This window comes from Gadus chalcogrammus, chromosome 23, assembly GCF_026213295.1.
Source record: "Gadus chalcogrammus isolate NIFS_2021 chromosome 23, NIFS_Gcha_1.0, whole genome shotgun sequence".
NCBI classification, from domain to species: domain Eukaryota; kingdom Metazoa; phylum Chordata; class Actinopteri; order Gadiformes; family Gadidae; genus Gadus; species Gadus chalcogrammus.
Window position 1 is genome coordinate 3,325,991 of NC_079434.1, and position 23,523 is coordinate 3,349,513.

General features: G+C 46.5%; 1 protein-coding gene across 4 annotated transcripts in view; it reads right to left on the bottom strand.

Annotated features, from left to right (window-relative positions):
* Positions 1-356: 356 nt before the first annotated feature.
* The window catches only part of col11a1a (collagen, type XI, alpha 1a), a 73,851-nt gene continuing 50,684 nt past the window's right edge, over positions 357-23,523 (bottom strand). For all 4 annotated transcript variants that reach the window (XM_056584255.1, XM_056584254.1, XM_056584252.1 and 1 more), the window contains 27 exons: positions 22,202-22,255; positions 21,124-21,231; positions 20,894-21,001; positions 20,206-20,259; positions 19,976-20,029; positions 19,670-19,777; positions 16,601-16,654; positions 16,453-16,506; positions 15,882-15,935; positions 15,205-15,258; positions 12,864-12,971; positions 12,471-12,524; positions 12,178-12,231; positions 11,300-11,353; positions 9,106-9,159; positions 7,903-8,010; positions 7,279-7,332; positions 5,611-5,664; positions 4,828-4,935; positions 3,810-3,863; positions 3,652-3,687; positions 3,463-3,516; positions 2,923-3,169; positions 2,351-2,463; positions 1,899-1,967; positions 1,123-1,356; positions 357-700 (listed from right to left, as the gene is read on the bottom strand). In XM_056584255.1, the coding sequence (XP_056440230.1) occupies positions 554-700; positions 1,123-1,356; positions 1,899-1,967; positions 2,351-2,463; positions 2,923-3,169; positions 3,463-3,516; positions 3,652-3,687; positions 3,810-3,863; positions 4,828-4,935; positions 5,611-5,664; positions 7,279-7,332; positions 7,903-8,010; positions 9,106-9,159; positions 11,300-11,353; positions 12,178-12,231; positions 12,471-12,524; positions 12,864-12,971; positions 15,205-15,258; positions 15,882-15,935; positions 16,453-16,506; positions 16,601-16,654; positions 19,670-19,777; positions 19,976-20,029; positions 20,206-20,259; positions 20,894-21,001; positions 21,124-21,231; positions 22,202-22,255 (2,304 nt within the window). In that variant the 3' untranslated portion in view covers positions 357-553. The remainder of the gene's footprint in view (positions 701-1,122; positions 1,357-1,898; positions 1,968-2,350; positions 2,464-2,922; positions 3,170-3,462; positions 3,517-3,651; positions 3,688-3,809; positions 3,864-4,827; positions 4,936-5,610; positions 5,665-7,278; positions 7,333-7,902; positions 8,011-9,105; positions 9,160-11,299; positions 11,354-12,177; positions 12,232-12,470; positions 12,525-12,863; positions 12,972-15,204; positions 15,259-15,881; positions 15,936-16,452; positions 16,507-16,600; positions 16,655-19,669; positions 19,778-19,975; positions 20,030-20,205; positions 20,260-20,893; positions 21,002-21,123; positions 21,232-22,201; positions 22,256-23,523) is intronic.

Here is a 23,523-nt window from a genome sequence, read left to right on the forward strand (position 1 = left end):
ACAAGCGCTGTTGAAGTCACTTCTCATTCAGCACCTGCATACTCCAGAGAAGAGGCCGCCCGTCCGCCCCCCACTACCCGCGGCCCGCCTCCCCTGTTCAGCCTCTCTCCGTCCTCTGCTGCCATCCATCCCTTCATCCATGCCCCCACATCACAATGAAATAAAACACAAATCCTCTAACAAACCAAAACGAGACGCATCGCCGTGATTCCGGCAGCATAAACTATTATGCATACGCACCACTCACACATATATGACACACGCGCGTGCACGGCAATACGTAGTGTTTTGCCCCCGCTCTACACATACTTCCATGTGGCAACAGTAATGGGGGGGGGGGGGGGGGGGGGGGGCAGATGGAGCTAGAGGCTGGGGGTCAGGTTAGAGGAAGGGGAGGGGTTAAAGGAGGGGGGCTATGGGTGGGGTTCTGGTCGTACCAAAAAAGTGTCTTTGAGTTTTCTTTGATGGCCCCGTCAAGTTCTTGTTTTTTTCATTTTTGTTGATTTTTTTGTCTCTTCTTCTGTGGATGTTTGCTTGTTTGTGTTTTTGTTTTTTAGCCAAGGAAGCAGACGGGTCCAACCTCGAAGCCAAACTTCTGGTTGGGGTCGCCGAAGTCCGTCACCATGAGGTCGACGATGGGAACCTGGTCGATCTTGGGAGTGTTGATTTCCAACACGGTCTTTCCATAGCCCTTCCTCGTCTGCAGGGACAGAGCAAGGAACCGACAAGAGGGTTAAGAGACATGAACATTATTGGACATCAAAAATAAATAATTACAATTGCACAACATTTGAAAGCACGACATGAAGGAGCAATTGTGCCTTGTGATAAAGTTGAACCTTTGCTATTTTCTAATATGACAGAGTACTGCATCATGCTAATGTCCATCCCATACCATGATGTCAAGATTACTAAATAGTCAAGGGTGATGGTTTCCCTTTAAGGAAAATTATTCTTAAGGTAAGGGAAGGGCAATATCAGAGAAATATGATATCTCTATGATGTCATTTGTGGTACCATCTGTTATTGTCAATGCCATATGGGTGTTCCATCCTCTGGTTTATATGATGCAGACTCACACCCTCATGGACATCCATGGGCACACAGCGAGGGGGGTCTTACCGCGCAGCCGTCTGAGAGGGCCTTGATGTACGGGTTGTTTTCGTAGGACATCTCCTCGTCGTTGGCGCCCAAGAAGCGCAGCGCCCGGTTGTAGCCGTCGGCCGCCTGGTCGTGCCACGCCACCGACTGGTGGCAGCTGTAGGTGAAGTTCTGTCTGGCCGACGCCGTCAGTAGTCTGAGGAAGGTCATCTGCACCTCGTTGATGGAGCTGCCCTCCGAGTCCACATAGGAAAGCTGCGGGGAGATACAGGTGGTGAGTACACCTTTACAGGATTAGCAAACCCCCCAAATCCCTCTTTCTGAAAGCTACTCTGCTTGGGTCTGGCAGAGCACCGGGGAACATTTCTGTGTTTATCTTGACTAAATGCGTAAGGTTGTCAAACGGTTGCTTAGCCTGTTCCATGCATTATACAAGCCCTTCTTTGGTGAATGGAGGGCGAGGTTCTGTCTGAGCTCTATTGTTGATATGCTTTCGCCTTTAGAGGTGCTGAATGCTACTCAAGTTCTGAGTTGGGTTAAGGAAGAGACACATGGGGATCGGGTTTGCTTTTTTTACAAGAGGTAAGAGTCCAAAGTGTTTTTTTCCTTTGTAGTCTTGTCCTAAAAGGTTAAATTGCCCTGAATGAGAAGTCACTTGCAGAGGCAGTGTTGAACTACGAAAAAAAAAAAACTGAAATCCTTGGTTTATGTGGTTTTGCTTTATACATCCATTCAAAAACTCATGAATCACTACAAGGTTCACTGGAGAAGGTCAGAGGAGCGGCAGCAACACTTACTATTTTACCACGCTTGAATTCGCTGAACCACGACCCAGGATTCTCTTTGGGCCAGGAAGATATTTTGACCTACATAGAAAGAACAAATTGCTTTGTCAATACAGACCCAGTGAACATCTCTGCTACGGAAGCGAATAGGGACACACTGAATTGAAAAAGCTGAAGTGCCCTGTGGCTGACGTTTAAATCCTCTCATTGATGAGCATATTGAAGCATTTGATTAGTACGTGAGGATGGAGTGCTTTCATTTTCCTAGATTGAATGGTACAATTTTATTTTATTAAATGTTATTATATTGTACTGCATTCTATGACATAGGTGTCGGTCACATATAGGTCCACATTTACATATGCATACACAGTGCTGTTAGGAATATTGTTAATGTATATGTATGTATATTGTATGTATATATATATATTTTATTCTAGAAGGGGAAAACACAAATGCCTTACTCCGTTGGACTTCTTATCAGGGTAGATGCAGGTTTCCCCTCCGGCGGTGAAGTTACAGAACACTTTGAGGGAGTCTCCAGAACAGCCCTGGTTGGGGTCGATCCAGTACTCGCCTGTGGAGAACCAACCACATAGTCAACACACTGGTCCCGAGTGGCACCAAAACTCTCTTCATGAACCCATCCCCATCGACGCTCTTGTGTAGATAACTCCTTAATTCAACCCATCTCTCTAGGGTTAGAAAGTAAAGTATGAACCACCATCCTCTGAACATGATGAGAACGCCAGAGAGGATCACCGATCCTAGAGAGACCAACTTAGTCTTAGTCTTACTTAGTGTAACTTTCATGGCAGAACCCTGTAACTCGAACTTAAGAAACACTGCTCTAGCGTTGGTAAGAATGTTCTCTCTCTCTAACTCTCTCTCTCTCTTTTTTTTTCTCTCCCTCTCTTAGTCTTTCTCTCGCTCTCCCTATCTCTTTTTTGCCTTCTCTTGTCCTCTCCATCCCTCTCTCTCTGTCTATCTCTCTAGGTGTCCCTCCCTCCCTCTCCCCCAGCCCCTTATTGCTCACCATCTGGGAACTCTGGGTGTGCGAGCTGCAGGTCCTTGCAGGTCCGGGCCGGGTTGTTCTGGGTGCCCATGGGGTACTTCATGCGCTCGATGTCCTGCTTGAGGTTGTTGAGGGAGCCGAAGATGTCCTCCATGCCCTCCCCGTAGTCCAGGATGGTGCCCGCGGCGTCCGCCTGCATGTCGCTGGAGCGCTTTGACTTCTTGGGCGACTGGATGGGAAGGGGCTGGATCACCTCTCCGGGTGGGCCCTGTACAGGAAGGAGTTGTGTCATTACTTTACTGTACTGCATTTGACAGGAACTACACCTAGTTCAAATACCCTCACCCAATTGCCTCTCGAGCAGGAAACCATAGACCACCCTAAACACACAATTTGCCATCTTCTTCAACTTCTTTTAGTTCACTGCATTGTTTTATTTGAAAGAACGACCGAAAACACATGGCAATACATCTCATCCCCTTTGGATGCCACTTAAATCTCCCTCAAAGATGAGACTATGATCAGTATCCAAAAAGCTTAACTCCAGGCTAAAGTACTCACAGGGGCGCCAGGGGGGCCGATCACACCAGTGTCTCCCTTCTGACCAGCGGGACCCTGGGAAGGAAAACACAATGTTATTTATACAGCTAGCAGTAGCATTGATAGCGACCACAATACACTTCAAAACACACACTCACACAAAACACAGCATTGGCACTTTTCCCCCCCCGGGTCATTTGTTTCACTTACCCCTGAACCCTTGGACCCTTTGGGACCTTGTGGGCCCTGGACATGGGAAGAGAAAGGCTCGGCGTTAGACACACAAGTCCACTCCACTCCCACACAGGGAACGAGAGTCAAGGGCATGCACAGTGAAGGAAGAATTACATGGAGCGAGAAGAACTTACCGGCAGACCTGGAGGACCAGAGGGGCCGAGGGGGCCGGAGGATCCACTGATGCCCTGTGAACGGATCAGAAGGCGTGAGGAGAGGCGTCAGCAGCATAGGGCGGAAGGACGTTGTGTTGACATATTGAGCCATCTCCAATAATATTGTTGAAGAGATGGCGAGGAGTGTTTCAAGCCTACCACATTTCAAACCGGAATGGATATGAATTATGCAGGGAAGGTGCATTGGGAGCACTTTCTTTTACTGAATTGAACAGAGGCATAATAGTAGCTCGCTTTTAGTTAACACAATTATCACAGTGAACTTTACTATGCTCCGTCCACTAAAGAGAGACACAGAAGCAGCCTAAAAGGCTTAACGTTGAGGAGGTTTTTTGGATTTGGTTTGAAATCATCATTTCATTTTATGATTCATGTCCCATTCTATTTTTAAGGCCCCATAAAGCGGGGGCGGCTGACACGGCAGAGTGAGTTAAGACTCGTCCCCACAAAAGGGGGCCTGTGGTTTTTACGAGAGCTCATATTCCCTAATCCATATTTCATGTTGCGTTAAATCATGAAGCTTGAGTGATGATGGAGGGCGGGGACTACAGAAGCTAGTCCAGCAGGTTCATGTCTACGTTCCCCCATTTCTCATACCAAAAACAAAACAAAGACCAAAATCATCATGGGGATGTCTCTTAATCAGGAGTCACAAGCAGCTGGGAATCACTCAGCAGATGGGTGTCAACGACCATCTGCTTGTCAAAAGTTGGATATCTTATAGCTCATAGTGAAGTAACCACTGCACTTTAAGGTAGGGAATTTGAAGAACATCTCAACATTTCTTATTCACGTCCTACCAACTGTCAGAAGGCGAAAACTTGATGTTTACAGAATGCGGTATGGACGTGCAGATACATGGAAAATGGGATTTAGATGAACGTCATCACATGGAATTTCTCATATGGAATCTCAGAGTCATGGAATTAAAAGTAAAAAAAAAGTGATCAAAAATAAATCATTATAAATGACATACGCCGTCACCCTTGCTTCCAGGTGTACCCTGGGGTCCGGGAAGACCCCGGTCTCCCTTCTCTCCCTGCTCACCAGGGGGTCCGATCAAGCCAATCAAACCGGGATGACCCTGTGGGAGAAAAACAATACAAATGACGATTGAGAATAATTACAATGTCCCCTTTATTTTGTCTGTATAATATATTTGTCATCGCTGGAAGTTTTATCCTTATAAAAATAGGAATAGGTATTTGACTGGGGGGAACTTTGGAGTCTTGTTATTATAGAAATCTCTCTGCATTATTAGTGAAATGCCTGCTCTGAACTGCACACAATCTGAGGAAATGGAAGAACGGTTGGCCTGATGGAAAATACAGCCTGCCAAGATGAGGGTGAGCGCTAGCTAGGCATTTGTCCACGCTATTACTTTGAAGCCATTAGAAATGGCATAGTTGGTGTGCTGTTAAAACTTTGCCTCTTTTTAAAACATTTAAATTGTGTATGTGTGTGTGTGTGTGTGTGTGTGTGTGTGTGTGTGTGTGTGCATGTGCATGTGAGTGGATGTGCTCATGCGTTTATTCAGCAATTCTTCGCGCAAAGAGAGGTAATCAGAGGGTTTTAACAGCCAAATCATTGGTGATTTTTTTCCGTTCCAATTTCCACACAAAAAAAGAGACATAGCCGAGGTATTCACAATGGATCTGATCCTTTTGTTCTCCTGTCTGTGGAGGTTAAATGTAGTTTTGGGAACCTGAGAAATGCAATCAGCAGAAGGTGAGAGTGAGGAAATGGGGGACTGACTCACCTTCTCACCCTTGGAGCCGGGGTCACCCTTCAGCCCAGGCAGGCCGGGAGGACCCTACACACAGAGACAGAACAATGTTACCAACCCACCGGTGGCCGGATCACAACCGGACCAGAAGCTTTGATGGACAGGGGGATTGGAAAAATAATGGGAAGGAACTGTTTTTCAAAGAAAGTAAGAGAAAAAAAGTTTTTGTCGATTGCATTTAAATATGGATTTCATTTTCTGGCTCTTTTGTTAGGACTTTCCGGTCGGCCCGAGTCGGGCCAGTCACAACCCGTTATCGTTAGGGGGCTTTGATATGATCATTGTACAGACGAGGGACATTGAGGCATAAACAACACGTAAACAACCAAGATGGCTGCACTGGAATCTATCATTTTCTTTAAAAGAAGAAAATACAACTGGTCTCAAAGCGTTTGGATGATACGAAAGATGTGTTTGCCATACTTCTTGGTCTTAGGCCGCTGATACCATCGGTGGAAATTCATATGAACATAGCGGTTCTAGACTAATGCGCATTTGCGTATTTGTCTTGCGCTTTCCCACTATCCCACTACAATTTTGTAGTCATACAGTAAATCCCTGTCATTTAACCCTCTACACTATCAAGGTTCTTTAGCTGATACAGCCACTATTGGTCACCTAGATAATTATGTATAACCTAAGGTTAATAGTAGTATATATGTCTCTCTCTCTCCATCTCAAGGCCATACTCTTTGGGCTCCCCTTTCTATGTTTGCATTGCAAACCTTGGCTTCCATAAATTGACTGAAGAACGCTTAGCTGTACATTAATGCTGCATTGAATGAAACATAGCAATCCATGGGCATTGGGTCAAGAGTTTAATTCAAAAGCGGACTATTTATAATCCATCATCATGGCAGCAATTGCTTCCCTGACGTAATTCTGGCTTCGAGGGCTATTGTGTTGCAGCTATCTGATATTTCATTGCTGGCATAGGAAACTGCTCAAATTTAGGACATACTGTATATTCGCAAATCATTGTGATGCACAAATTGTTTCATGTTGGAATTTATTAACCACTGTAAATAAACCCATGGTTGGGTTTAGTCTGGTGTCTCGTGAGTGCAGGTTGCAACCCTTGGGGTAAAATGACAGTACTGTGGAGTACTGAAACTTTTCTGTGGAAGTGTTCTTTGCGATATAAAAACGACTTGGATTACTGCCAGATGAAGCACATAGAGATGGCTGAGGCCAAAAGGATTCTCGGTGAGTTCACAGACTGAATGTTTGATAGCACATAGGTAGAAAGGTGGGGAAGAGTGTGACAGCGTTCGTGGCGGAAGATATTTCTTTTATTTTCAGGGTTTCAGATGTAGATAAATAGAAAATAAATGTTGGGCCGGAAAGAAAGCAGGGCTAAGGAAGGGAGAGACAGCCTTGAAAGATACCATGTGACACATCAAGGGTGGGAGGTGAGATTGAAGGGTGGAGAGCAAAGATGAAGGCTGATGGGAAGGTAGAAGAGAAGGAAACAAAGACGTGAAGAGGTGCCAAAATGAAAAGATGGGTGGGGGTTGAGGACAGAGGAAATGGTGAGCTGAAAATCATCAAAGCACGACACATATAAAAGAGCCACACATAGAGAGAGTATAAACGGTGATAGAGAGATGGAGGGACTGGAGACGGGAGGGGGAGCCTTACCATGGGTCCAGGGGGGCCATCCTGTCCTGATGCTCCGGGGAGACCTTGTTCGCCCTGAGGGGACCCATCCAAGCAGGGGTGAGCGTTATTATAAAGCAAATTATAGCTCGCTTCAACGTCAGCCCCAGCATTGATTTCCCTGCTTGTGGCCATGGCGATTAATAGTCGGGCTAAGGCAAAAAGTGTGCTGGGATAAACATGCCAAAATAGAGTACATGGCCAAATGGGAATATGGATTATTCCATGAGTTCCGTTTTCATGCTTTGGAGGTGCTAATGGTCTGTGTGTTACATTGTGTGTGTGTGTGTGTGTGTGTGTGTGTGTGTGTGTGTGTGTGTGTGTGTGTGTGTGTGTGTGTGTGTGCGTTCGTGCCTGTGTGTATTTGTGTGTATCTTTGTGTTTGTGTGTGCGTGTGTGTGTGTGTATGCGCGTGTGTGTGTGCGCGTGCGTGCGTGCCTGTGTGTGTGTCTGTGTGTGTGTGTGTGTGTGTGCGTGCGTGTGTGTGTGTGTGATTGTGATGGTGTGGGTGCATGAGGGTGTGTTTCTGCGTGCATGAGTATGTGTTTTCCTAAATTCTAGATTGATGCACACACCGCACTGCAGAAGACAATGACTCAGACTTACGACTGGGCCAGGGATTCCGCGTAGACCTTCCGGGCCAGGCTTCCCAGGGGGTCCCTGGGGTCCCACCGGACCAGTCTTGCCTGCAGGCCCCTCTGATCCAGCCTCACCCTACACAGGTCACATCCACTTTGTGTCAAGAGAACATAGGTGGATGCAGCTCACCAGAGTAAATGTGTAACAAAACATTTTTAAAAACAGCACACAGTGTTGACTTATCTAGCAGTGAAAATACATGAGATGATAGATGCAGTTATATGAGAAAATCAATAAGGTAACTGGGAATTAAGATACACATGTTAACAATGTGTAATAGTGTCATGCTTAGTTAGTGTATATATCATTTTATGTGGGTTAATCATTATCCAACGGTTTAATGGCCTGTAAGTTAGAAATGCATGCAATGCTTTAGCCCCCTTTCCCTACTGGGTTGCTATGCTAAAACAATCTTGTTAAAGTTGTACCGCATAACGCTCCCCCCCCTCCTCCCCAAAAAAAAATACCTAGACTCAAAAGACTAGAAACTGCCTCCTCCAGACATGACATTAATCTGACATATCCTCGCATCGGAGTAATGTGTGGCCTCGAAGAGATCATGTCCAAAGAACACTTAGACGTCCTGCACGTCTAAGTGTTGAAAGGATCATGTCCAAAGAACACTTCTGCACGTATGCTACGATCCCCAAGCTCCACGGGGGGGGCTCGTCAGCGACTGAACCACGCCATGACGAAGGTGGAGGACCTACGCTGAGACAGGTTGAAGCCAATGCGACCGGCGGATGCAACACACTGTATTTTCAGTTGGTAGTGACGCACAAATAGCTTTTCTGAAGTGCATTTGAATGAATTCGCAAAGCCTTTTTAACATTGCTTTTTCAACCTATTTTAAATGGAGAGAGGGACTCTCTCCATATTATTTGCTTGTGGGTTCCTGTTCCTTTGGGGCCAGAAACGCTCCGCTTCCCCCTTGTGAACACGTTAACGTGGATGTTTAAAGTCAGGCAGCTCTGTGAAGTTCTGCACTGTGTCTCTGGAGCCTGATGTAGATCTTTACAAACAGCCTGTACGCAGAACTGGGAATTCGGCTTTAACTAGCTGAATTTATATTGTGTGTGTGTGTGTGTGTGTGTGTGTGTGTGTGTGTGTGTGTGTGTGTGTGTGTGTGTGTGTGTGTGTGTGTGTGTGTGTGTGTTTGTGTGCTGTTACCTTGGCGCCCTTCTCTCCTTGCCTGCCCTCGGTCCCTGCAGCTCCATTGGGTCCCTGTGGAAAATAAAGGGAGATGCTTTAGTATCTCTGCACAGCATTAGAGCAACTGTGTGTGTGTGTGTGTGTGTGTGTGTGTGTGTGTGTGTGTGTGTGTGTGTGTGTGTGTGTGTGTGTGTGTGTGTGTGCGTGCGCGGGTGTTATATAACACAGAATACTAACACATGTCGATGCCATAAAATACTGTGTGAGAAAGTGTGAGCACTTGCAGCGCAGGGCTACTCTGCTAGTTCTCATCGGGGTTGGTGTATCTAAGAGTGCTGCTTTGGTTGTCAGCATGTTGCCCAAACACTCGTCCATGCTCAGCCTATTTCTGACTTGTTGAGTCTGCTCGGACAGAAAGGAGGACGGGACGAGATGGATGGGCAGATGGATAATTAATGGATAGAGACTCACACACACAAACACACACACACACACACACACACACACACACACACACACACACACACACACACACACACACACACACACACACACACACACACACACACACACACACACACACACACACACACACACACAAAGACACACACACAAAGGCAACAGCCCTTAGCTGTTGTACTGAAGTAGAGATAGTCAGAGGCATGTCTTGAGAATGAGTGGAGTGGAATGAGTGGAGTGTACAAAGGGCTGGGGAGCAGAAAGGAGGTGAGATGCATAACAATTTCCTGAGGGTCCACAGGTATTCAGCGGAGCAGTCCGTCAGGTCAGATGCAAGGATTATTTGGGATCCTGCAATTATCTTTTTGTGAGCTGTCACAAAAACCCAGGGTGTGCTAGAATAGCGCTCCTTTTTCTTAACATAATCCTTTTGGCCATTCTAATATCACAGCATATTCAGATAGCAGAACTAAACATACATCAATTCAAATTTCATTCATAAGGACAGTGAATTGGCTAGCTTTTTAAGAAAGCATGACACGGTTGGTCTGTCAGAGCGACCCCATGACGCCTGCTGTTGGAATGCAGTTCAGGAGCTGGGATTGAGGCCCGTTTCTTTGAAATACAACAGACACATGCTTCGCCTTTTCATGTGCCCTTTGTGCTTCTATTCATATTGGAAATATGTTAATCATCCAGCCCAGAATGTGCCTAATGTGGGACATTTTTGATAACTGGTTGAGATACCTCGACTCCCAAAGGAGTGCTTGAAGTGAGGCTCTTCTGTGGCCTTAACATTTAGAACCAGAGAGATGGAAGAGAGAAGCCCCACAAAAGGGAAGCAACATTAACTCTTAATGCAGGAGAATCCTTTGTACTTTGCCTTTCACTTTGGCATCTAAGCCTTTCAAAAAGGGTTGTGTGCTTTCAGTCTCCCGAGACACAAACTCTACAAAAGCACGTAAACCAAAGTTCCTTAACAAACCATAGACAGTGCTTTGGACCGTAACTGTGATTAGGCACAATGCTAATTAAATGCACTTGACTTGACCCGACTATTTGGATATGCTTCAGGGGGTGATAATGAACAACGATTGATACGATGGGCTTCTATCAAAATATGTATTTAATCAAAAAGTGTGCTTTGTCTAACTGACTCCCCATCTGTGCAGTGGCATTGTGATATTCCATTGCAGTTCAATAGCTAGCATGCTACACACACACACACACACCGACAAACAAACACATATACACACACACCATACACATCACCTTCCTTCACCTCACACACAAATGTTAATTTTTTTCTTATAGTGGCTTTTGTTGAAGCTTGCAATTGATCCATAACCTTGACCCCTTAAACTGCTCGACATTTAATGAAACTGGTACAATCAAAATTACACAAGTTATCTGTGTGCATTGTTCAATTTTGCCAACAATTGTGTGGCAAAAGAGATGATGCAAATGCCTATAAAATGAAATGTATCATAAGATTATAGCATGATATTATGATACTGTTTACACATATAAATGTAACAAACAGTGGGACAATTGTATTTGAATAACAACAATTTGCAGTTTTGCTCAAATGTAGTGCCTATTAGCATTCCCATTTTTGCTAATGTTTAAATGATCCTGCGTTTGTGTGACTGGCCGACTGCTGCCGATATTGAAGACAACCCAACAGTGCGCCAGCATTTACAAGACCTGGGCCCTCTAAGCAAGCCTAATCCGATGCTGCACTTAGACTTACTCTCTTTCCTGGAGGTCCTGGTGGTCCAGCCTCTCCCGATGGGCCCGGAGGTCCCTGGAAACATTCAGGAGAACAGGGTTCAACAATCCTGTACCGTGCTCCGAGAACTCCCCCAAAGCACTTTGTTTACTACCGACAGGGCACTGTCTTAGCTACTGACATTTAGAAATAAAACTCACACCAAAGTACATTTTCCATCTATAAAACAGGCTGAACGGGAGAATGTTATTTATCCTGCCAGAATACTTCTCTTCCTCCTGTGAGTTAAATTCAGGCAATCATCGGACCCTGACATGGGCAAATATTACATTCTCAAACATGGCCTTAAGCATACAAGAGTAGCTTTTTGTGAGGGAAAGGGATTTACAGAGTCGCTCAACTGTGTGATGGGTCCACTAGTGAGGATGAGTGCCACTCGAGCCCAATGAAATATACATGGTTCTACGTTTAGCCTGCCTCATCCAGCCCCGGTGAGCCACAGCCGAACATTATTACGCTTAATACTCATTCTTAATGAACCTGATTGCAGGGAGAATATCAGGGTACACTCAAAAGTGTGGGAGAGGGGCCATGACCACCCTAAAAAAAATGGATCACCTACACTTAAAGCCGTTAATAATATGCAATCCGATTATTAACAATTAATAATAACAATTGTATTCTATTTTTTAACTGATTTAAATCCCGTTCATCAAAACATCCAGTGCATCCTCCAGTGAATGAAGCGAAGGTATTTCGCTCCAACACTTTTCTCTTGGCTCCTGGCCGTCCTGTGTATGGGCACCGCGCCCCGCGGCAGCAGCTGGGAGCGTGAGATAGTGCTCCGCCGCTCCGTCCCTTTCTTTATGTATTGTAAATGAATGCAGCATTCGACTCACAGCCTGGCCCGATTCTCCATCCTCTCCCTTCTCTCCAGGTCCTCCATCCGTGCCCTAAAGGGGGGTGGGGGATGCACTTTAGTTTATTTCTGCAAAAGCGTGAAGTACAGTTCCTGAGATGGTGACAACACAATTCCCAAAAAGTATATAAAGGACTGTTCGGTACTTGTGTTTAGACAGAGTGTCAGTGTGTGTGTGTGTGTGTGTGTGTGTGTGGGTGTGTGTATGTGTGTGGGTGGGTGAGTGTGTGGGTGGGTGGGTGTGTGTGTTGTTCTTTGAAGAGTGATACTCACAGCAACACCGGCCTCTCCAGGAGGGCCTGGGTCTCCCGGGAATCCAACAGGTCCCTGTTTTAGGCAGAAAGGTTTAAGCAGGCTATCGAAAGATAGAAATACTTTTCATCGCTTCATTATTATACGTAGTATACATCACATGTCATTAAGACTATGGCTTATAATTGTGATGAAGACGCGGTGCCAGTATGCCTGATTACAACTGCTGGTGGATAATACCGTTGGACAATCCATCGGCAAAACACAGGAGAAAGCATCAGCAGAAAGCTCTAAGAGCTTTTAGAATATATTCGAGGAAACAACCTTGTTGGAACACAAACAACATTGGCTTCAGAGTGTATGCATGGCTGCACTTTTCATTGGCTATGTGTTGATGTTGTTCTTCAGACTCACCGGGTTGCCCTTGGGGCCATCGTCTCCAGGCGGTCCCTTGGCCCCTGCAGGTCCGGCGGACCCCGGGGGCCCGGCCTCGCCCTTATCTCCTCTCTCACCCTTGGGTCCCTGGGTGACAGGTGAAGGAAGACACTTGATTTGAGACCTATTGCATTTATTCTGCAGGGTTAGTGTGTGTGTGTGTGTGTGTGTGTGTGTGTGTGTGTGTGTGTGTGTGTGTGTGTGTGTGTGTGTGTGTGTGTGTGAGAGTCAGAGAGTGGTGACGGAGGGAAGAAATCATAGAGTCACCACTGTCACAAACAAGATCACCACAGACTCGATCTCCTCAGAAGTGTTGGAAGCTGTTTTGAGGCAGGTTTAAAAATAAATAAATAGGGAATTCTGTTCTAGCCAAAAGAGAGGTGGCAAAACCGAGTTGAGTTTGTCCACGTCCATGAACTCCTTGATCCGTCCTTGATATAATAACCTTCCCTGGCTAACACAGTGGCTCAGCCTCCTCCTCACTCACGTCAAAAGAAGACGATGATCTCCTTTCATGAGATGTGGCCCAGCTCTCTACGGCCTAGAAACGAGCGAGCACAAGGCTGCCGGCTGTCCATGTGTGATGGCTGGGGATTGATTGATGTGAAAAACACTCTGACTATGGAAAGAAGAATACTTTTTGTCCTTGCTGTGTTTTGTAACTTATTTTGTACCGTAGAGCTCTTCACTTTTAAGTCCGAACAACAATCGGAGAATAGGCCGTACGATGACCGCCCTGTCCGCTGTCCCAGGAAGTACAGGACCCATATCTCTGATCTCTGATAATGATGTCGCCATGGAGCTAAATACAGCCATCATCACAGCGCGCTCACGGTGTACGGCTCATACATCTTAGTCTGGGGCCTGGCATGCGTTTAGGACCAGGGATCTGTTGGAGAAATTAATAAGCAATCCATCAAACCCCCTCCCCCCTCTCCATCTCATTAGTGAGTGTGTGTTTCTGTGTTTAGAGAGAAGGGAAGGGAGAAGGGGGTAGGTGGGGGGGGGGGGGGCAGGTATTCTGCCAAGTTGAAGCTGAACAAAACAAACTTTCATGATGTAACAGTTGGGATATTGAGATGCAAAGCACTGTAGGGGTGTTCCCATCTCCACGGAACAGTAACATGGCAGATCAAGACAGTGGAGGCGTGTGAAGGGCGGCCAACACCACGGCCGTGCGGCCTGGAGTGCACACCGTCCTATCACACCACGACCATACGACTCCAAAGGCCTCACGTGTAGAAATCGTTTTAATCATTCAGCGAGGCGACTACATTCTCAACCGTATCAAAAGACACAGCCATTTGCCAGTGCGTTTGAACTGATAGTTTGCACTGATGTGAAACGCAAAAATATTTTGTTTTTAAAGTACGTTATCCGGTATGTATCCATAATGTACTTTTTCACAGAATATTATAGTGGCTCTGGCCCCTGATGTCCACAACCCATCGTAAGCCCCTAAGCCCTTCCTGTTCCGAAATACAATCAATTCAATGTAGGTCGCTTGGGGATAAATGCATCTAAAAGTTTCAAAGAATGAAAATGTGAAATGTCTTTCAGCCAACTCCCCCACTCTGCCCACGCCATGCTGACCATCAGGGCTGCAGTCTGTCAGAGCTCGGTGCTGATCGCTAACCAGACGCGGAGAGCTAGCGTGCTAAGCGCTAAACGGCTCTGAGGCAGCGACAGCAGTGGTCGTTCAGCAGGACCGGCCTGTTTATAGCGACATGTCGAGCGTCTGGGGACAGCCACGCTCTTGGCAGTGGGGTGCTGAACAGGAGGGAGACGGCAGGGGGGACCCATGCTGAGACCACAATTAGCCTCGCTCGGGTGAATACACAATGTCACATCAGTGGCAACAAACACCCCCATTATGGGTTGTTGTGTTCCTCCTTCCTGACAGATGTGATGACTCATTTCCTGAGGCCCACGCACACAGACATGAGAGACAACCTTTGCTTTAGATAAAGTGTTCTAACAATTTAGTGTAAACGTATCCTTCTATAGTTAAGTGGTTCTGGTTCACGGTGTTCGGCGTGGTAACCAGCCAGGCAGCGGATGACCGATGACTGCATTGGTCAATGCATGAACACAGACACACGCACACGCACACGCACACGCACACACACAGACACACACACACACGCGCGCACACGCACACGCACACACAGGCACACACACACACACACACACACACACACACACACACACACACACACACACACACACACACACACACACACAGGTGCAGGTAAAGGTACTTGTTACAGGTTGTGTCTTGTGGATTCACACACAGTCCAAATGAGAAGGGAAGACTTACTCCGACTCCGGACTCTCCGGTGGGCCCTGGGTTCCCGGCCTCTCCCTGCTCACCCTGTGGTCAAAGAAATGTGATGGTCAGAACAAACACCCAGACACCTACACACACATGCATGTATACAGTAATACAACACCTGCTTTCATAATCAATCAATTAGATGCATTTTGGTGACTTGACCTCATGCTAAACTTTAGTCTAGGTATGCATGTGCTCCTCATCCTGGGATACATCCGAGGAAATTAGGCGTGAGCAATAGCATTAATGACCCCGTATTAATAGTGACCTGTTGAAGTCGGTGGATAGTTGATCTGTGCGCCTTAATAACTTGTCATATTCTAGGGGATTCTGCAGCCTAGAGGCTGCTTTGCATGAAGGAGCAGCTGCCAACTGGCAGTGAAATTAAGTGGAAAAAATAATAAAATCAACCGTTATATTGTCAAGGCGGTAATGTCACTTTGAAATGCAGTCACTTGGTACTGGCAATGTCTCACACCTATAGTGCTCTGCAATATAACCTTAATATATATATATATATCCCCCCCAGACCTTATGTTCTCATTAGGTAGCTGTTAAAATAATCAAGTAACAATCTGTATCAATAATTGGTATTGGATCCTGAGCATGGGACAACTAAAATGAGAAAAGCTTGAATCCCAGAAAAGGTTTTCTGTTCTCACCTTCTCTCCGACAGAGCCCATACTGCCCACACCACCAGGGGGTCCTTGTGCACCCTGTGAGAGGAAGCACAAAGTATTGAGCCAGAGGTTTCACACATTCACACCACAAACACTGGACCATATTATAGCCAAATGGGAATCAAATACCGAGCAGGAGCAGGTCGGGGACCGCCTCACAACAATTTAAGCAAATCACAGACAGCAAACTGCAATGTGTACCAAAGCGTACCAATCTGTACCGGTCTTCCTACAGAGGTGGTGTGATCACATATCACCAGTGAGATGATGTACTGTATGTAACAATTGCTTATGAACAAGGCATTTAAACGGATCTCGCCCGGCAGAATAATAAATTCGTACTCTCCATTTGGATGCACGTACAACATATGTGTATTTTATCTTTAATGTTGGACTTTTCTTGGTATCTCATCATTATTGTGTCATTGTTGGGTTCTCTTCCAGAACATTATGACGAGGTGGCCCAGAGTGGCGGCCTGTGTGGCGGGGCTGGTTGACCCTGTGACCAGCAGGCGCTGGCGTGTTGTGATGCGTGTGGTCCGGGGGTACGTACGTCAGCTCCACTGGGACCTTGGGGACCTCGTGGACCGGGGGGGCCAGGCGGACCCTGAAGAGGAGGAGGAGAGGGAGATGAGAGGAGGCTCAAACAGGGGTACGGTCGGACAGCCAACCAGAGGAATGACATGATGAAGAACTCTCACCATAGGGCCCACGTCACCGTTCTCTCCCTTCTCCCCTGGGGGTCCGGGCAGACCCTGGGGATGAGAAGAAGAAGAAGCAAACATTGGTTTTAAATGTGTTGTGGTGTTCTTCAGGCGACCATGTAAGCATTTTGTTATGCCAGCCTTCCTGAATGTACTGGCAACATCTGGCTGTGCAATGAGGCCTGGACCTGGTCACATTTAAATCAACTTGGCCGGCTGTATTAATGAGACCTCGAAATACATTGAGACATTTATAAAAAATATATTTTACAATCCTAAATGGGAAAGAAAAAGACAAAGAAAACCCATGATGATTCCATGTTCTGACACAGCCCTAATCCTATGCTGTAAAATATAATGTCTACAAGATGTGTTTGCCAAAAACAGTGATGCTGCAGGTGGCAAAACTAATCAAGTTAGGAGATATTTTGATGTCGTCAGTGTCAACTCATAGGAGTCATCTCACACATGCTCAAACAAAACCAATAAGCACACACACATACACAAACACGCACTCCGACAAACCTCTTCAATAATATATATTTTTAAAGAGTTAAAAAATATGAATCACAAGTCCTTGAAAACACAGATTCCCAGAAAGCTGTCATCAGGAACAACATTGCAAGTGGTCACCGAAAAAAGCAAGTCAAAGGATGTGTTCATCCAAAGAAGCAGAAACCAGGTATACTAATTGGTGCATCGTGAGCTATCGCACACAGTGAGACACTACAGCTCTGCTTAATGTCTCACATGTTGCTCTTCAGCAGGTCTGCTTGCAATCAATTTGTGATATGAGGATTAAAACGTGCACGATAAAACGTGAACGTTGAATGAGCTTGTTAAAACTGTTGTCATGATTTTGAACATGTCTGCCTTGAGTTGAAATAGTTAAATTGTTAAAGAGAATGTGTGCAGGAATATGTTATAATCACTCTTTAGTGCAGCGAGATGTACTGTCTCTCAACAGAGCGTGTAAGTGTGCCTGTCAAGTCTACTTCCAGCCCTGAATCCACCTACAGTTGATTTAAATTCATATTTATGAATCTATTAGCTGCTACGGTCTAAACAACTCCCAACGGTTCAATGCTGTATAGATCTTATCTTTAATACCTGCACATGCAAACTTATTGTATGTTGTACGTCCTGGCACATATTGTACTAACTTATTGTGTGTCGTACTTAGTTATAGTACTTAGTTGTGTAGCATCTTATCCTCGTTATCTTTGTTGCACACGGGTAATGGATTAACTAATATTGTTTCACCTTCTTCTGACAAATGTACTGGATAAAAGCGTCTGCTAAATGCCCGTAATGTAAATGTAAATGTACATGGCACAGAGAAGAGCCGGGCAGGTCGATGGCTTCTTTCAGAGGAGGATCCCCCTGCTCTGAGCACATGTGTGCCATCTGAAAGAAATCGTAGCGCATTTCTTGCCAACTACTTGTATTTCCTGTCCCCCCGTGAGTTGAGAGCCTTCCATCAGTGGTAATATCCTCCCAGCATAGGCTCGTTAAGAGGGGACAGTAATTACACTGGTTGGCCTGAGCTGGGCTCCATGACGAGCACCACTTCTCTGGGCCGGCTTCCAGGGAGCTATTAATGGAATCAATGTAATTCACTTCCAATGGAAAGGGAATTACTACCAATTAAATGGGCGATCGAACTGGGTGTGCATAATGTAGAGAGGGGATGGCACTCTGAGACAATGAGCCAGTGCTTTGTGTAATTTCATCAAGACCCCCCCCCCCCACACACACACACAAACACACACACACACACATACACACACCCAACCACACACACACACACACACACACACACACACACACACACACACACACACACACACACACACACACACACACACACACACACACACACACACACACACACACACACACACACACACACACCCAGCACCAGGGCCAACCCTTCTGATTGCTTTGATAGGCATGTCTAGTGTGTGGCTTTGGAGAGCTGGTATTAAAATAAATCTAATGTTGACTATCAGGCTAAGGGTGGCAATGCGGCTTGTTCTTTTGAAGTGTACATTTATGTGTGGTGTTTTCATTTAATTTGACCGGGTTCAGAAGAGGGGAAATGGTCAAATCTGTGTAAATGTAGTGCTTGAGTGCGAGCACAGACACAAACGCACACACACACACACACAGACACACACACACACACACACACACACACACACACACACACACACACACACACACACACACACACACACACACACACACACACACACACACACACACACACACACACACACACACACACGGCCAATTAAATTAATCAAGTCCACTCTCGGATATACTTTTATATATTTTTCATCAGAGAGCAACACATGGGCCAATGAACATGTGTTCATTGGCCCATGTAATTGAATGGAGCTGGAGGAAGCTGAAAAGACTGGGAGGCCGGGGTCGAGTTGTGATAACAGATTCATTTATATAGCTCCATACAGTGAGCAGGGTTAATGCGTAGGTGGGCCTGTGTATTCTGCAGGAGCATGCGTGGAATTTGTGTGAATTTGAATTTGACACATCATCGCTGGTCAAATATGGATATTCGATTTGTGCGTTAAGATATGTGCTAGAATAAAGGTACCTGTTGTAAACATTTACATTAAAGAGGAACATAAACACGTACTACAACTTGTATATTAATAACAATAGCAGGATGAGTTCTGGTCCCTTGGTTTCACTTAAACTTTGGACGTAAACGTCACCAGAGCAGCCAAAGCTGGCTCTTGAAGCTCACTTAGAAACCGAGGTGAAGGTAGAGAGACAGTCACAGTACATAGGGTTTTCTTATGGAAAGGTGAGCCCAGTCAGGATGAGATCGACCACTTCGGCGACCTTTGACCATCAAACTTTTGAGTATGATAATGTACTACTAAACCAATTAAAACATTGGTTTAACGTCGACTTCGCACACGCTTGGGGCATCGTAACATGGTGAAGAGTGGACACACATGTGAACTTTGACCTTCACTTCCTATTTAGTTTCAGCTCCAATTAAAACTGGACCACAGGGACTGAATGAGTACCCACCTGTAGGCCGATGGGTCCAGGGGGTCCGGGGAATCCCCTCGCACCCTCGTCTCCCTTCTGTCCAAACATGCCCTGCTGTCCTCTGGGGCCGGGCTCTCCGTCCGCTCCCTGTTCACACAGAGCGCCGGCTGGGTCAGAGTTTGACGGGATTGCCTACGTGTGCATCCAGGCTAAACACGCTTCAGTCGGTGTGTATGTGTCTGCGTGCATTGGGGACCGGGGTGTACTGTGTGAGGCGATAGCCATCGGTGTAGCACATCTGTTAGCGTGAGCTAGCTCTGGGGAAGTCAGTCCAGCGGTACTCACAGCTGGACCCGGGGCGCCGAGGGGCCCCTGGATACCAGCGGGGCCGGGTGGACCCTAGACATTGAGGAGAAACAAAACTGTTGTTACATAAAGAAAGGATCAAATTCAAATCATGTTTGAACAAAGACACAACAAAGATAATGGTTGATGTATCACTGCAGAATAATTCATTTAAATACTTTATGACATGATTTCAGTTGGTGGTCCCTGAGTGATAACCCACAACCCACCTGCTCTCCCTTGTCAGCTTTGCTTCCTTTCTGTCCAGGCTCTCCAACCTCTCCCTGGGAAAGACAATACACACAGACACACACACACACACACACACACACACACGCACACGCACACGCACACACACACACACACACACACACACACACACACACACACACACACGCACACGCACACGCACACGCACACGCACACACACACACACACACACACACACACACACACAACCATCATGTTAAACACTGACCTCCAGCTCAAAAGTCAACATTTAATGTTACATCTTAAAAGAAACACCAAGCCAACCCAAGCAACACCATTGCTCATCAATGTCTCCATTATGTGCGTTGATGAGCACTGCAGAAGGGATGATGTGATCTCCGCTGTTTGGCCGCTGAACAGACTTAACGCTACTGGGCATTATGTTTGGACTAGATGAGACAAGCAACAGTATTTTCATTTTTCACTTAGTCTAATTTCATTTTGGCCGCACTACTGCTTAGGAAGATGGATTAGCATCAGTGGGGGGGGACACATTTGGGACACAGATGGTGCGACGTACGAAGATTGATTGCAATCTGTTGAAGTTTGAAAGACGTATTTTTGGTAATTTTGTAAATTCTCGATCAAAGAGGAAATAGGCCAGACAAGATAAACGTAAAGTAAAGACAGAAGGTTAGCCAGACGGACCTTGTCCCCGTCCTCTCCAGGGGGTCCCTGGGGTCCGGCGGGACCAGGAAGACCCACAGGCCCCTGGACACCATCTCTACCAGCGGGCCCTTGAGGACCTTTCTCACCCTAGAGTGGTGGACACACACACACACACACACACACACATTTGGTGAGAAAACAAAACGCCTAACATGATCTTTGGTCAGCTCAGTACAAGAATGCAAATGCAAGACATAAACGCAACGTACCGGTGCGCCCTTCTCTCCCGCAGGTCCAGGGGGGCCCTGGGGGCCGTTCCTACCAGACAGACCGATGGGACCGGCTGGTCCAGCTGAACCTCTCTCACCAGGCGAGCCCTGGGGGTTGGGTCAGTGTATGTGCGCGTGTTTAAAAGAAAGATCCAGGGTCAACAAGAGGCAAAAAACACATTTACTGATTCAGAAGCTGTGTCAACCTTTAATCCACCAATCTGCAAGAGGGTTTAGAACCATTTAATGCTGTTAGGGTGTTCGGTAAAACAACCCTCCGGCTCTCACTAACGAGCCCCGCAGCATCACAAACGCGTGTCCGGGGTCCGTCGGGTAAGGGGTGGCCCGGGAACACCTGGGTGCCTTGTTTATTTCGTCTTTAAACTATGCAGATTAAGCCGTGGCGTCCACAGCTGTGGTACAGTGTTTCCATTAAGTGGGTTTAGAGTCGCTGTGTTTGTTAAAATCACACTTGTTAACTCTCGGCACCCAGAGCCTTATGGCTTTGATTAGATCACACCCAACCAATTCCAACCGATGAGGCAGAGGACAACAGCCTGTTCCTAGAGTCTCCCCCCCACCCACCATAACCCCCATCCCACAAATAACATACCGTTATCATTACACGACCAACAAGGGAAGAACGAGCCACCCCCAAACCAAACCTCACCAAAGACTGTGTAAACGCTTCTGTCTGTCAAAATATCATTTTATTAGGAAGTCAGCGAGACGGACAGATCATATTACCTTCCACTCGCACCTTCCCAGGAGATAGATGGGTGACTGAGTGAGTGAGTTGGTGGGTATGTGTGTGTGTGTGTGTGTGTGTGTGTGTGTGTGTGTGTGTGTGTGTGTGTGTGTGTGTGTGTGTGTGTGTGTGAGAGACACGCTCGACTCCTATCCTGATGCTAGACACCAGCGATGCAGTCGGCTGCGTGCTCTTTGTGTGATGTGTCAGCTCATCGTGCCCCCCCCAGTGAGCGCTGCTGAATGCGGATGGTAAACCACAGGCTCTTACAGCGTGATGTCATGCCACAATTAGGACGTTGGATAGGCTCTTAGTACAGATCAGACTTACGACGGGGCCGGAGGGTCCCTGTGGCCCCTCTCCTCCCTTCAGACCAGCAGGACCCTGAAAACAAACACAAGACATTAGGGCATTACAACCACAACAACAACAACAACAACAACACAAAAGCAACTTGCGATCCAAATGGAGGTTACAGACACAAACAATCACATGTGTTCACTAGAGCCTGTTTTTTTCAAGTCATCAATACCTGCCGTGGTAAGGGCTCAGATAAATGATGCCTCCAATGACAAAGAGGTACTGCAGGTCAAGCATAACATAGCACAATAACACCTTAAAAGTAAACTTCTGGAACGCCAGAGAAATCAACAGGAGGCGCTTCAAGAAATGGAGGGCTATGCGGAGACATGCTTCAGAGTTGGTAATGTTCATTGATTGGCTCATATTTCGCCCTTCAATATCCCTTCTCCATGAGTAACAATCGACTGAGTCTGTGTGTGTATGTGTGTGTGTGTTTGTGTTAGAGAGATTATACCGTTTTTCAAGTCAGGTTGTTATATGTTGTTAGTGTATATTTCGGAATGAACTGATGATGCTACTGTTTTGTTTGTGTGGGTTTCTGTTAGTGTTTGCGGTGGGTTTGTTTATGTGTGCACATTCATTTTGGTTCCTGCAGTGCTCGTTTATGTTTGTGTGTGTGTGTGTGTGTGTGTGTGTGCGTGTGTGCGTGTGTGACTCCCCAGAAGGCTGTGCTGCCTGTACTCATGGCAGTGTGGGTAATGAGTCTCCCTTGGCCCCGGCTGTGCACTACACTAAATAACAGCCCAGGAAAACAATCAGTGTGTTGTGCTTTGGGCCTGGGCAGAGCCTGGCTGACCTTCCAGGTGAAACCCGACCCATTCCCAGTTGCACACTAATTATTAACATCAAGTTCTTGGTAACGCACTGAGTAAACAAGGCATAAAGATTTTTAGAAAAATGGCTGAAAAAAAAATATCTTGAGCCAAACAGCCAGCAAGTTGTTATTGTTACGTTTCCAGCAACCCACAGTTGATCAACCCCGCCCCCTCCTCATATACTAATGAAGGACCACAATGCATTGCAGTGGGTGAAAAACAGCCGTACCGGCGGCGGTGGAGCGTGGTCGAGGCGCGGCTGTTTCATTTGCCAGACGTCACTTTAGATTTCCTGCCTGCCCGATTGATTTGCAGAGTAGGGGTGGGCAGGGGCCGGTGGGGGCCGGTGGGAGCCGGTTGTGTTCTTTAATGAAGTGAATAGCTCAACACGTCGCCGCGGCCGTCCCGTTGGGGGGGGCCAGGCGGTGCTCTGTCTCTATTGCTCAGCCTACGCCCGGGCGCGCAGCAGGGAGG